Raw genomic sequence first — 13,873 nt, 5'->3', positions numbered from 1 at the left:
AGGAAAGTGCAGCCTGGATTATTTACTCAGGGCCTCATTGGAAAAAAAATAATATTTTCTTCCCACAGGAACGTTGGAAAAAGGCAAATTTAGAGAAGAATGTTTTCCTAGATGGTTTTGTAGCCTTTGGCGGAGGAAAGTTCCAGTGCCCGGGAAGGTCAGTGATACAGCCTGGCTGCGGTTATCCTGCGACACACGCAATGGTGGCCAAGCGCAAACCCCTCTGTATAGTACAGCGGTGGGAGGTTATACACTTTGCTAATTGGCGCAAGCTGTAAATGTGTCACATGTGTGTGTGTTTACTAGGGTGACATGTACAAGGCAATGCTAGTCTCCAGAGACATTCACAGCAAGGGTGAAGTAAAGTGGTAGAAACAGCTAAATCTTTTTTTCTGATGAATAACATAAAGTTCAATACCATTACATACCATATAACTTATAGCGGATCTGTCTGCTCTCCTGTGTGGTGTAGTATAGAGGATCTGTCAGCTCTCCTGTGTGGTGTAGTATAGAGGATCTGTCCGCTCTCCTGTGCGGTGTAGTATAGAGGATCTGTCAGCTCCCCTGTGTGGTGTAGTATAGAGGATCTGTCGGCTCTCCTGTGTGGTGTAGTATAGAGGATCTGTCAGCTCTCCTGTGTGGTGTAGTATAGAGGATCTGTCGGCTCTCCTGTGTGGTGTAGTATAGAGGATCTGTCAGCTCTCCTGTGTGGTGTAGTATAGAGGATCTGTCGGCTCTCCTGTGTGGTGTAGTATAGAGGATCTGTCAGCTCTCCTGTGTGGTGTAGTATAGAGGATCTGTCAGCTCTCCTGTGTGGTGTAGTACAGAGGATCTGTCAGCTCTCCTGTGTGGTGTAGTATAGAGGATCTGTCGGCTCTCCTGTGTGGTGTAGTATAGAGGATCTGTTGGCTCTCCTGTGTGGTGTAGTATAGAGGATCTGTCAGCTCTCCTGTGTGGTGTAGTATAGAGGATCTGTCGGCTCTCCTGTGTGGTGTAGTATAGAGGATCTGTCAGCTCTCCTGTGTGGTGTAGTATAGAGGATCTGTCAGCTCTCCTGTGTGGTGTAGTATAGAGGATCTGACAGCTCTCCTGTGTGGTGTAGTATAGAGGATCTGTCAGCTCTCCTGTGTGGTGTAATATAGAGGATCTGTCAGCTCTCCTGTGCGGTGTAGTATAGAGGATCTGTCGGCTCTCCTGTGTGGTGTAGTATAGAGGATCTGTCAGCTCTCCTGTGTGGTGTTATATAGTGGATCTGTCAGCTCTCCTGTGTGGTGTAGTATAGAGGATCTGTCAGCTCTCCTGTGTGGTGTAGTATAGAGGATCTGTCAGCTCTCCTGTGTGGTGTAGTATAGAGGATCTGTCGGCTCTCCTGTGTGGTGTAGTATAGAGGATCTGTCGGCTCTCCTGTGTGGTGTAGTATAGAGGATCTGTCAGCTCTCCTGTGTGGTGTAGTATAGAGGATCTGTCGGCTCTCCTGTGTGGTGTAGTATAGAGGATCTGTCGGCTCTCCTGTGTGGTGTTATATAGTGGATCTGTCAGCTCTCCTGTGTGGTGTAGTATAGAGGATCTGTCAGCTCTCCTGTGTGGTGTAGTATAGAGGATCTGTCAGCTCTCCTGTGTGGTGTAGTATAGAGGATCTGTCTGCTCTCCTGTGTGGTGTAGTATAGAGGATCTGTCGGCTCTCCTGTGTGGTGTAGTATAGAGGATCTGTCGGCTCTCCTGTGTGGTGTAGTATAGAGGATCTGTCAGTTCTCCTGTGTGGTGTAGTATAGAGGATCTGTCAGCTCTGCTGTGTGGTGTAGTATAGAGGATCTGTCGGCTCTCCTGTGTGGTGTAGTATAGAGGATCTGTCAGCTCTCCTGTGTGGTGTAGTATAGAGGATTTGTCAGCTCTCCTGTGTGGTGTAGTATAGAGGATCTGTCGCCTCTCCTGTGCGGTGTAGTATAGAGGATCTGTCGGCTCTCCCGTGCGGTGTAGTATAGAGGATCTGTCAGCTCTCCTGTGTAGTGTACTGTAGAGGATCTGTCAGCTCTCCTCTGTGGTGTAGTATAGAGGATCTGTCGGCTCTCCTGTGTGGTGTAGTATAGAGGATCTGTCAGCTCTCCTGTGTGGTGTAGTATAGAGGATCTGTCGGCTCTCCTGTGTGGTGTAGTATAGAGAATCTGTCAGCTCTCCTGTGCGATGTAGTATAGAGGATCTGTCAGCTCTCCTGTGTGGTGTAGTATAGAGGATCTGTCGGCTCTCCTGTGTGGTGTAGTATAGAGGATCTGTCAGCTCTCCTGTGTGGTGTAGTATAGAGGATCTGTCAGCTCTCCTGTGTGGTGTAGTATAGAGGATCTGTCAGCTCTCCTGTGTGGTGTAGTATAGAGGATCTGTCGGCTCTCCTGTGTGGTGTAGTATAGAGGATCTGTCAGCTCTCCTGTGTGGTGTAGTATAGAGGATCTGTCAGCTCTCCTGTGTGGTGTAGTATAGAGAATCTGTCAGCTCTCCTGTGTGGTGTAGTATAGAGGATCTATTATATAATTTTATTCTTTGTGTTTTCCCCTTTAACTGTTATGCAGGAGCGGTGTTTGCTTGCATTGCTTGCTCTCTACTTGTGTTGGAGAGACATCCTGTCATCACATTATTTATACCTCATAGTCTGACCCTGATGTGGCTTTTGAAAAATAAACGGAGCACTTAAAGTGTAGATGTCAGAACAACCCTTATCTATATTCCTGGTGACGGAAAGACGCAATACAACTTTTCCGATGTCTGACTGGCGCCTAGCCAGAGTTCCCATCTCTCTTCCTATATTCTGTAGTGTGCGTATATATATATATATATACATTTATATCGGTATATTTTACCCTTTTATTTCCCCCCCCCCTTTGTTTTGTACTTTTGCCAGTTTTTCCTTGTTATTTCGACCAGGATTAAAAGAGATATTGAATCCGTCCTTCATTAGCGGTCTGTTTTTCATGGGAAAAAAAAAGTTGTCACAGCCCCACCCACTTAACTCATCTCACAGCTGCTTATTTCGTTCGACCCTTGGCCTTCACTCCTGGCACCTGTGATCGTGACCTGGGGATTAGTCTATGTTCACATCACACTCCGTGTGTGCTTTTGGTGTATGATCCTGGAAAGCTCCTAGAACCTACGTTGAATGTAGCCCTAGGCCCCCATTCTCCCAACAGAGAGTCGTTTTGGCCTCCATCGGGCGTGATTTGCCCCTTGGCATCGGTAACAAAGGCTGAGGTTGACTCTGCTGGGAAAATGCACCCTTTCTCTTCGTTTTTTGTTTTTTTGTATATTTTTAATAATTGTATACGGGTCATTATTATTTTTGTAGTTAACTTGACTCCTCTGTGAGTCCATGAATGAGTTAATCACGGGCTGAAATATCTTCCATTTTTCACACAGTCTATTTTTGGCTGCGGCTTGGGATCACTGGGTCTCCTGGGAATGGAGCAGACAATATCAGACTCATGTTTATCATCTCCTGCAGTGGACGCTGCTTCGACAGGCAGTTCAGAGAACTCAAGTCTTTAAAAGACCTCTCTCGGACCAAATGACCTCCTGAAGCTTCTCCTCCCCCCTTCTCCCGTGGCCTGTTAGGGTAAAATTTGCATCAATTGCAAGTCTGGGAACAAGCAGTTGGGGGATTCAGCCATACTGCTGTATATGGCACTCTGTTTTGCTGAGGATAATTTGCATACATCGGTTTTTGTGATGTCATCATCTCTTTAACACCTGTGTGATGTCATCAACACTGCTTCCTTTGGTGATGTCACTACGTCAGTCAATATTTAGTGTAATATTTCAGGCTTTCAGGGATTCACTTACCCCCATTTATTGCTTTCAGCAAATGCAGTTTTTCTCTACTGTCACCAGTTTTGTCATCCACCTGTTATATTTTCCCTCAATGATGTCACAAGTTCTGTCTCCCCAAAGTTATATCATTCTTAGTGATGTCATTGATTCTTCTGCCAATGTTCAGCCACTACTCATTGATGTTGTCACTAGTGTGTATTAGTTTAGTAATGTCTACTGTCAATGATGTCATCCTCCTGTGATGTCATCACTACTCAGTGACATCAAACATTTTGTCTTCTCTCTGTGACGTTACCAGTTCTGTCTTCTTTGTCCGATGTTATTAGTTAGCGTTCTGATGTCACTAGCTTTGTCTCCTTTCTGTCATGTCACTAGTTTTTATCACTGTGTTGTCACTAGTTCTGTCTTCTGTGTGATGTGACTGGTTCTTTCTTGTCTGTGATGTCACTGGTTCTTTCAGCTTGGATTCTTTCTTCTCTGTGATGTCACAACTTCTTTCTCTGATATCACTGATTATGTGATGTCTTTATCATCACTATTTCTAACATCTTGGTGACATCAATGGATTTGTCTTCCCTATGTGAAGTGTAGCGCCTGTTGGCTGGAGATCTCACCGCTGGAGCCCGGACAGGTAAGTTAATTACATTACCCCCCATTTTAGGAGGGGCCAGTGGACCCTCAACATGAGGAGTAGGCTTTGATGGAAACTCGAGATGAAACTTCCTAATCAACTTCCTAAGGAGCATGAACATCCCTAGACGCAACCCATGTTCTCTCCTCAACACCATATACCTTCCATTGGATAAGGTACTGCAGAGAGTCGTGAACCCTCCGAGAGTCAAGAATTTTCTCCACCTTATACTCCAGTTCACCTTGGATAAAAACTGGATCAGGAGGTTTAGATGGAGGAATCACAGGAGGAATGCATTTCTTAAGCAGTGATTTGTGGAAAACATTATGTATCCTAAAGGAGGATGGCAGCTGTAGAGCAAAATATACCGGATTAATAATAGAGGTGATCTTATATTGGCTAATACATTTCCGAGCGAGTTTACCCGATGGGACCCTAAGGTAGAAAGCCAGACAGGTTCCCCTAGAACAAAATACAGACCCAAGAAACGTTTCCTATTGGCTTGTCACACTGGATGCTTTGAGCTTTTTACAGGCCCTTATGAGCCTGGGCCTAAACTGTAGACAGATCATACAACATGGCATCCACCGCAGGACTCACAACACTAAACTCAGACACTGAAGAAAAATGCAGATTAAACCCATAATAGAAAGGTGAGAAGTTACTAGACGAGCTGACGTTGATAGCCAACTCTGCTAGTGACAAATATTTTTTACATTTATTTTGACAATCAGATACAGAGCACCTCAAAAACTGCTCCAAAACTTGGTTGACCCTTTCAGTTTCTCCAGAGAAGGACAGTTTGATTTCCAACCTTTTGCTAAACTCTCTCCAGAATCTAGAGACAAACTGAACTCAGAGACAATGGACTCAGGTATCCCATGCAATTTGAGAATATTATCAATAAAATAAATTGCAAATTTCTTAGCATCAGGAAGCTTCATTAGCGGGACCTGATGACACATCTTGGAGAATCTGTCAATGACTACCCAGATAACAGTCCTCCCCTGAGAGGGGGGGGGGGATCTGTAATAAAGTCTCTGTGGAATGTGCAAGGGAGAAAGTTGGCCCGCAAGACATCTCCTGGGTACCCTGGCCCTTGCATAAACATCACACGCTGGCGAGACAGAGGCAACCACATCTCATGACCAAGTAGGCCAGCAGTAAGCTCTGGAGAACAGATGTTTAGTCCCAGCAACACCCAGATGATCGAAGCTGGAGATCTAGCCGCTGGAGCCCAGGCAGGTAAATTTGTGACATGATGTCACTAGTTCTGCCTTTTTCTGTGATGTCACTGATTGTGGCATCTCTTTATCGTCACTAGTTCCAACATCTCAGTGACATCAGTGGATTTGTCTTCTCTGTATGATGTCACAAGTTATGTTTGCTCTCTCTAATGTTACTAGCTGTATCTTCTTATTGCAATGTTACTAGTTTTGTCTTCTCCCTGTGATGTCACTAGTCTCTTTTGTGTGATGCAAAAATCATAGTTAAACGAACAGCTCCAAACAGTATGAAATGAACGCACAAGTGCACGCTACCATGGCAAAAGCAAAGCAACACTCCATGTAGCAGCACACTGCTTAATGTGCAAAGACTTGCAGAGAATAAAGAAAAAGATATGGGGGCGCTTCCCAAGTGCAACACCTTAGATGGTACTTCTCCCATACACATCACATACAGCTCCTTACTAGAAAACATTCTGCAGTGCCGGGCACAACACCAAAGAGCGGCATAATACCTCAAGTTAGAGGAATACCAGGCTGCTGCACCTTCCCGCCAGACATCCATCAGAAGCCGGGATGACATTTATACAAAAATTAAGTGAAAACGTGACTAAATGGATACTATGTTAATTTATTAAAATTAAAAACAAATAAAAGTATAAAACATGTAAAAAAAAAGGAGTATACAATGCATTTCAGCAGCGGACCGCCGCCTTCATATTTATACCTGATGAAAGTGGTAGTCCGACACTGAAATGTGTTGTAAATTCCCATTTTTTACAAAGGTTTTATTCTTTTTTTTTGTTTCAATTTTAATAAATTAATATAGTATCCAGTGCACCGTCCAGTTAGTCCCATTTTTTTATTTAATTTTCCTGTAATGCAGACATTATAACCATAGATTATCCTGAATTGCATTACTGTCAAAAGTGTGAGGCTCGATGCACATATTTTTCTGTGGGCCCATCTAACATACTGTACTTTAGATTGGAACCTATACTCAGATTTGCCTCTCCTGTGTGATGTCACAGTTTTTTCTGTCTTCTATCTGTGATATCACATGTTCTGCCTTCTCTGTGACATCATCAATTGTGTTTTCTCTCTGTGATGTCACCAGTTGCTTTCTCTCTGTGATGTCACCAGTTGCTTTCTCTCTGTGATGTCACCAGTTCTGTTTTCTCTCTGTGATGTCACCAGTTCTGTTTTCTCTCTGTGATGTCACCAGTTCTGTTTTCTCTCTGTGATATCACCAGTTGTTTTCTTTTTGTGATGTCACCAGTTTTCTCTCTGTGATGTCACCAGTTTTCTCTCTGTGATGCCACCAGTTGTTTTCTTTCTGTGATGTCACCAGTTGTTTTCTCTCTGTGATGTCACCAGTTCTGTTTTCTCTCTGTGATGTCACCAGTTCTGTTTTCTCTCTGTGATGTCACCAGTTCTGTTTTCTCTCTGTGATGTCACCAGTTTTCTCTCTGTGATGTCACCAGTTTTCTCTCTGTGATGCCACCAGTTGTTTTCTTTCTGTGATGTCACCAGTTGTTTTCTTTCTGTGATGTCACCAGTTGTTTTCTCTCTGTAATGTCACCAGTTCTGTTTTCTCTCTGTGACGTCACCAGTTCTGTTTTCTCTCTGTGATGTCACCAGTTGTTTTCTCTCTGTGATGTCACCAGTTGTTTTCTCTCTGTGATGTCACCAGTTCTGTTTTCTCTCTGTGACGTCACCAGTTCTGTTTTCTCTCTGTGATGTCACCAGTTGTTTTCTCTCTGTGATGTCACCAGTTGTTTTCTCTCTGTGATGTCACCAGTTCTGTTTTCTCTCTGTGATGTCACCAGTTGTTTTCTCTCTGTGATGTCACCAGTTGTTTTCTCTCTGTGATGTCACCAGTTCTGTTTTCTCTCTGTGATGTCACCTGTTCTGTTTTCTCTGTGTGATGTCACTAGTTCTGTTTTCTCTCTTCGATGTCACCAGTTTCTTTCTCTCTTCGATGTCACCAGTTTCTTTCTGTGATGCCACCATTTAGTTTCTCTCTATGATGACACTGGTTAAAAAATGTAAAAACATAGAAGAATGTTCCATCTAGTCTGCTGTTATATTACTGGCTTTTTATTATTTTCTTAGGATAGATGTAAGTTTACACCAGGCAGATTTACATTCACTGGTTTGATCCAAGCATCTCCTACTCTTTCAGTAAAAATAATATTTTCTGACATTGGTTCTGCTCTTCCTCCAACTAATTTCAGATGGTTCCCCTTTGATCTCACATTCAAGTTCTTATTAAAACTACTTCCCTCCTGAATCTTTTTTAACCCTTTCACATAATTAAGGGCTGATTTACATGATCATGCTCGTTACTAGAAACATGGTGTGTGTGTCAGCCGCATCTTCTAGACAGACGGCGTCTCCCCTGACCCAAACTGACTTCATCATTGTGTTTTATGATGCATTCAGTTTTTATCTGATTGTGAGTCTATTGTATATCATGATCATGTGAATCAGCCCTTAAAAATCTTCAGGATAGGTCATCATTATCACATCAGTGGAGGTCCGAGTCCCGGCACCCCTGCCAATCAGCTGTTCCAGAGAGCCGCTGTACTCACCGGAGCTCTGGTGTGCATTGCAGGCTCCCGGCTGCTCACCAAGCACACCGGCGCACATAGTATAGCAGCTGTGCTTGATATTGCATCTCACTTCAATAGGGCATTGACATCACATGGCCTAGGAAGAGGCCGCGACGCTCGCAGAGCACTAGCCTCTTCTAACAGCTGGTCGGTGGGGGTCCCAGGTGTCAGACCCCTGCCGATCTGATATTGATGACCCATCCAGTGCATAGATCATCAGTATTATTTCCAGGATAACCCCTCTAAGGTTTCAGTCATGTCCCTCCTTTGCCTTGTTTCCTCCAGGCTATATCACTTAAAACGGGTTTACAGACTGTTTACAGACTATAGTGGTAACGTGCGTGGGTACACGGCACATGTCTTCTACAGCCATTCACTGTCCTCAGTGGTACTGTATATCAGACTGGCAGCTCGGAGAACAGTGCCAGAGAAAGAGTATGTTTGGTTGTTTTGTTTTGTTTTTATAGCATTTGGTGGCATTAGTAGAAATTTTAAGTATCTCAGACAATTACCTTCAGTTTACATCTTCTATTACTGCTGTCTAAGTGATGTCACTGGGTTCTGCCTTTGCATGTGATACAATTTGCTCTGTCTTTGTGATGTCACTGGTTCAGTGTTTGTGAAGTCACTGGTTCTATCTTCTCTTAGTGATATCATTAGTTCTGTCTTCATTGTGATGTCACTGGTTCTGTTTTATTTGTGTTCTTACTGATCTGCCTTCTTTCTATGATGTCTCTGGTTCTGTCTTCTTTATAATGTCACTGGTTCTGTCTTCTTTATGATGTCACTGGTTCTGTTTTATTTGTGTTCTTACTGATCTGCCTTCTTTCTATGATGTCACTGGTTCTGTTTTTATGATGTCGCTGGTTCTTTCTTCTTTATGATGTCACTGTGTTTTCTTTGTGAAGTCACTGGTTCTTTCTTCTCTTAATGATATCATTGGTTCTCTCTTCTTTGTGATGTCACTGGTTCTGTTTTATTCGTGTTGTCACTGATCTGTCTTCTTTCTAAAATGTCACTGGTTCTGTCTTCTTTATGATGTCATTGGTTCTTTCTTCTTTATGATGTCACTGGTTCTTTCTTCTTTATGATGTCACTGGTTCTTTCTTCTTTATGATGTCACTGGTTCTTTCTTCTCTTAGTGATATCATTGGTTCTGTCTTCTTTGTGATGTCACTGGGCCAGATTTATCATTAGCTCAGGTCAGAATAACGGAGTAAAAAAGTCCCAAAAAAAGTCCCAAACGCTAAAACTGCGCACAAATTTGCAACTTTTTTCTGCTCTGCACTATGCTCGCCAGTTTTCTGAAAGTGGGCATGTTTTCTTATGTAAATGAATCTCTAGACAGATTTACTATTGGGACTATTTAAAAAGTCACAAAAAAGTCACAATTTCACTCCAGGGAGGACCATGCTTATCTTATGAGACTTTTTAATAGAACATGCAACTTTTTCATAAAAACGTGCGACTTTTTCGTAAAGATGTGCGACTTTTTCGTAAAGCTGCTTACTGACGGATAAACTGCTACCGTCAAGCCACATTTATTACAGTCTTAAAGGGACGATCATAAATCTGACTTGGCTAAAACTGACTTTAGCCATATGTGAAAGTGGAGTGAGCTGTCAGAGTAATGATAAATCTGGCCCACTGTGTCTTCTTTGTGAAGTCACTGGTTCTTTCTTCTCTTAGAGATATCATTGGTCTTGTCTTCTTTGTGAAGTTACTGGTTCTTCTCTTAGTAATACATTTTGTTCTGTCTTTGTGATGTAGCTGGTTCTGTATTCTTTCTGGTCACATTTTCTTCCCTCTGTATGTGAATCTGTCAATTAAAATTAGAAGAACCACAGGAACCTCTTCTGGTCACATACATACAGCAGAAAAAGGTCCAACTGTAGACATGGGCTGAAACTTTTCTAATATGCCTTAAAGTGTTTTGACAAATAAAGAGGACATTTTATGGAAGGAGTGCTGTCCCCCAATGTATTGTTCATCTCTGTGTGATGTCACTGGTTCTTCCTTGTCTCTGTGAGCTCACCCATTCTGTTTTCTCGCTGCGATGTCACTAGTGCTGCCTCCATTGGCATCCTTGTAAGTCTCTTCCAAGTGCCCTTTGTCACATACATTTTGCACATGCAAAACTAATAAAATAAAATAATAATACATGAATAATAATAATAATTATTATTATTATTATTATTATTAATGAAATAATATAGTATTGTATCTAAAATGCTTTCCTGCACCTATGTCCTATGTTCAATTTAGATGCCTTGTTGTGTTTCTATAGACTCTTTCCATAGTGTATTTCTATCTATAAGATGCTGGGTGCCATGTTTCCTGTGGAATCCAAAATATTTGGACAGGTTCCCCTTCCAGTCATCGTGAAAACAAAATGGCGACCATTGTAATCAGCCAATACAAATGTGGATGCTGCACTCGGGTGGGATTTATCATTAGTGGGGTCCTCCTCCACCCCAGGTGGAAATGTTATGTCTTATTGACAACAGGTTACGGGAACTGTACTGTATTTGATTGATTGAGCCATACTTATGAAACATGCCATATCTGATATATGTATACTTTTATTCAGGTGGTTTGCACTCATGGAAATCCAAATGATACTTGCTCTGATGCTCTACAAGTATGAATTCCAGCTCTTGGATCCCTTTCCCAAACAGGTACTTGGACATTGTATTTATAATTCTTATCTCTTCTTCAAAATCTTCTTGTGAAGTATTTCCCTTTAACCTGTTTGTGCTCCTTGGCTTAACTGTACAGTTGAGGAGCACATGGAGGGGGCTCATGAGCTGTGCCAGCTCCATGTACTGGGGGGGGCCATTTCCATTACATAGCAGACATCCTCCTTCAGCGGCCAGGATCGGAGATACGCTATATGGGCAAAAGTATTGGGACACCTACAGTACAGGAGCTTTTATGACATCTCATGTTAAACTAATAGTCATTAATATGGAGTTGACGACCCTCCCCCAGAAGTGCATTTGTGAGGTCAGACCCTGATGTTGGGTGAGAGGGCCTGGCTCACATTCTCCATTATAGTTCATCCCAAATCATTATAGTTTATCCCAAAGGTGTTGGGTGAGGTTGAGGCCAGTCAAGTTCTTCCACTCCAAACCCACTCAACCATGTCGTTATGGACCTTGCTTTGTGCACAGGGGCACAGTCAGGCTGGAACAGAGAAAGGCCTTCTCCAAACTGTTCCCATAAAGTTGGAAGCATACAATTGTCCAGAATGTGTTGTTCTGCTGAAGTATTAAGATTTGTCTTTACTGAAACTAAGAAGACCTAGGTTGACTGGTGAAAAACACCCCATAGCATCATCCCTCCTGGCATTCACCAAACCCAGACTCATCCATCAGACTTCCAGATAGAGAAGTGTAATTCATCACTCCACACAACACGTCTCCGTTGCTCCAGAGTCCAGTGGTGACGTGCTTTACACCACTCTATCTGATGCTTGGCATTGTGCTTGGTGATGTAAGGTTTGTATGCAGCTGCTCGACCATCGAAACCTGTGCCATGAAGCTCCCGGCACAGCACAGGTTTTGTGCTCAAGTTAATTCCAAACAAATTATGGATTGTGCAGTTATTGAGTCAGCAGAGCATTGATGACTTTTATGTACTATACTCCTCAGCACTCGGCGTTCTGTAACATTACATTAGTTGCTGTGGTTCCTAAAAGCTTCCTCTCACTACAATAATATCACAGTTGATGGTGGAATAACTAGGATGGAAGAAATTCCATAAACTGACTAGTTGCAGTGGTGACATCCTATTACAGGACCACGCCTTTTCAGTGAGCTCTTCAGAACGTGCCATTCTTTCACAAATGTGTGTAAAGATGACTGCATGGCTAGGGGCTGAGCCTGTAAAAAAAAAAAAAAAAAAATCCTAGCGCCTGGATTGCCTATTTTTTGGTCACATTGTTTCCCAAAAAAAAAAACTCCATTGAAGGAAAAACAGAAAATGGCAAAACAACTCAAATTTTATTTTTAGAATAAGTTATTTTTTTAATAGTAAACCAAATAAAAACCATTTACCGGAAGATACAGTCCTGATCAAAAGTTTAAGACCACTTGAAAAACGGCAAAAAATCATATTTAGCATGGCTGGATCTTAACAAGGTTCCAAGTAGAGCTTCAACATGCAACAAGAAGAAATGAGAGTGAGATAAAACATTTTTGGAGCATTCAATTTAATAAAAACAACGAATAAACTGAAACAGGCTGTTTTTCAGCTGATCAAAAGTTTAGGACCACATGCCTTTAAAAGGCCAAATCTGTGCAAAGATGTGGATTCATTGTCATTTTTTGTCAGGTAGTCACACGTTGTAATTGCTAAGGCAAAAAAACTCTCCCTTTTTGAACGTGGTCGGGTTCTTGAACTGCATAAGCAGGGTCTCTCACAGCGCGCCATCGCTGCTGAGGTGGGACGCAGTAAGACAGTCATTTGGAATTTCTTAAATGATCCTGAGGGTTATGGAACAAAAATGTCAAGTGGAAGACCCCAAAAAATTTCATCAGCACTGAGATGGAGGATCCAATTGGCTGTCCGTCAAGACACTGGACGATCCTCGACCCAAATTAAGGCCCTTAGTGGTGCTGACTGCAGCCCCATAACCATCGGACGGCATCTGAGACTGAAGGGCTTCAAAAACAAAAAGCGTCTTCAAAGACCTCGTCTCCTTGAACGCCACAGAACTGCTCGTTTGGACTTTGCAAGAGAGCACCAAACATGGGACATTCAAAGGTGGAAGAAAGTTTTATTCTCTGATGAGAAAAAATGTAACCTTGATGGTCCTGATGGTTTCCAACGTTACTGGCATGACAAGCAGATCCCACCATTTTTCAAGTAGTCTTAAACTTTTGATCAGGACTGTATTACTGTATATCGGCATAATCGCACTGACCCACAGAATACAGTCGTCATATTTACCAGGACTGTAGAAGAAAACTGCGGCACTCTAATGTCTTCAATATTTCTGGTCTTTATCAACCAGTAGGTCGAAACGTTGTGAATTTGGTGGAATAAACTAAAGAAAATATTGAAGACATTAGAGTGCCGCGGTTTTCTTCTACAGTCCTGATAATTAAGGGGTTCAAGGCCAGAACTCATCACTGCAGGCACCGCCACGGAATGGAATGACTGTTACAAATCAGTGAGTAGTGCTGTCTTACTTCTAAATATACTAGTCGTCATATTTACCTCATGGTGAACTCCGTAAAAACAAAACTAAAACAGCAATGGCAGAATTGTGGTTTTTTTCACCCCACAAATAATTATTTTACAGTTTTACAATACATTTTATGGAACATTAAATGGCGCCATAAAAAAAAGTACAACTCATTTTAAAAATGTGATAAGAAAAATTTGCCGGTTTCCTGAAGGGGGTTAATAATCATCATCATCAGCGGGATAAGGAGCTATGGAAATACTGATGTCAGTGGTACTCGGTGGCATCTGCTTGCCCCCAATTGACCCTCTTGACACAGGATAATTGCCCCTCTCTGTCATCTGAGACCGTTATAGTGGCCGATAAGGTCGGCTTATCTCTTAAAGCTGCGGAGCAC

The 13,873-nt window shown here is 42.4% G+C and overlaps 1 protein-coding gene across 2 annotated transcripts in view; it reads left to right on the top strand.

Annotated features, from left to right (window-relative positions):
* The window catches only part of LOC120997277 (24-hydroxycholesterol 7-alpha-hydroxylase), a 77,937-nt gene that overhangs the window by 51,122 nt on the left and 12,942 nt on the right, over positions 1-13,873 (top strand). For both annotated transcript variants that reach the window (XM_040427301.1, XM_040427300.1), the window contains exons 10-11: positions 69-157; positions 10,876-10,963. In XM_040427301.1, the coding sequence (XP_040283235.1) occupies positions 69-157; positions 10,876-10,963 (177 nt within the window). The remainder of the gene's footprint in view (positions 1-68; positions 158-10,875; positions 10,964-13,873) is intronic.

The sequence above is a fragment of the Bufo bufo genome, chromosome 4 (genome assembly GCF_905171765.1).
Source record: "Bufo bufo chromosome 4, aBufBuf1.1, whole genome shotgun sequence".
In the NCBI taxonomy this organism is placed as follows: domain Eukaryota; kingdom Metazoa; phylum Chordata; class Amphibia; order Anura; family Bufonidae; genus Bufo; species Bufo bufo.
Note: the sequence above shows the minus strand (reverse complement) of the source record. Positions and strands in the feature narration are given on the sequence as shown.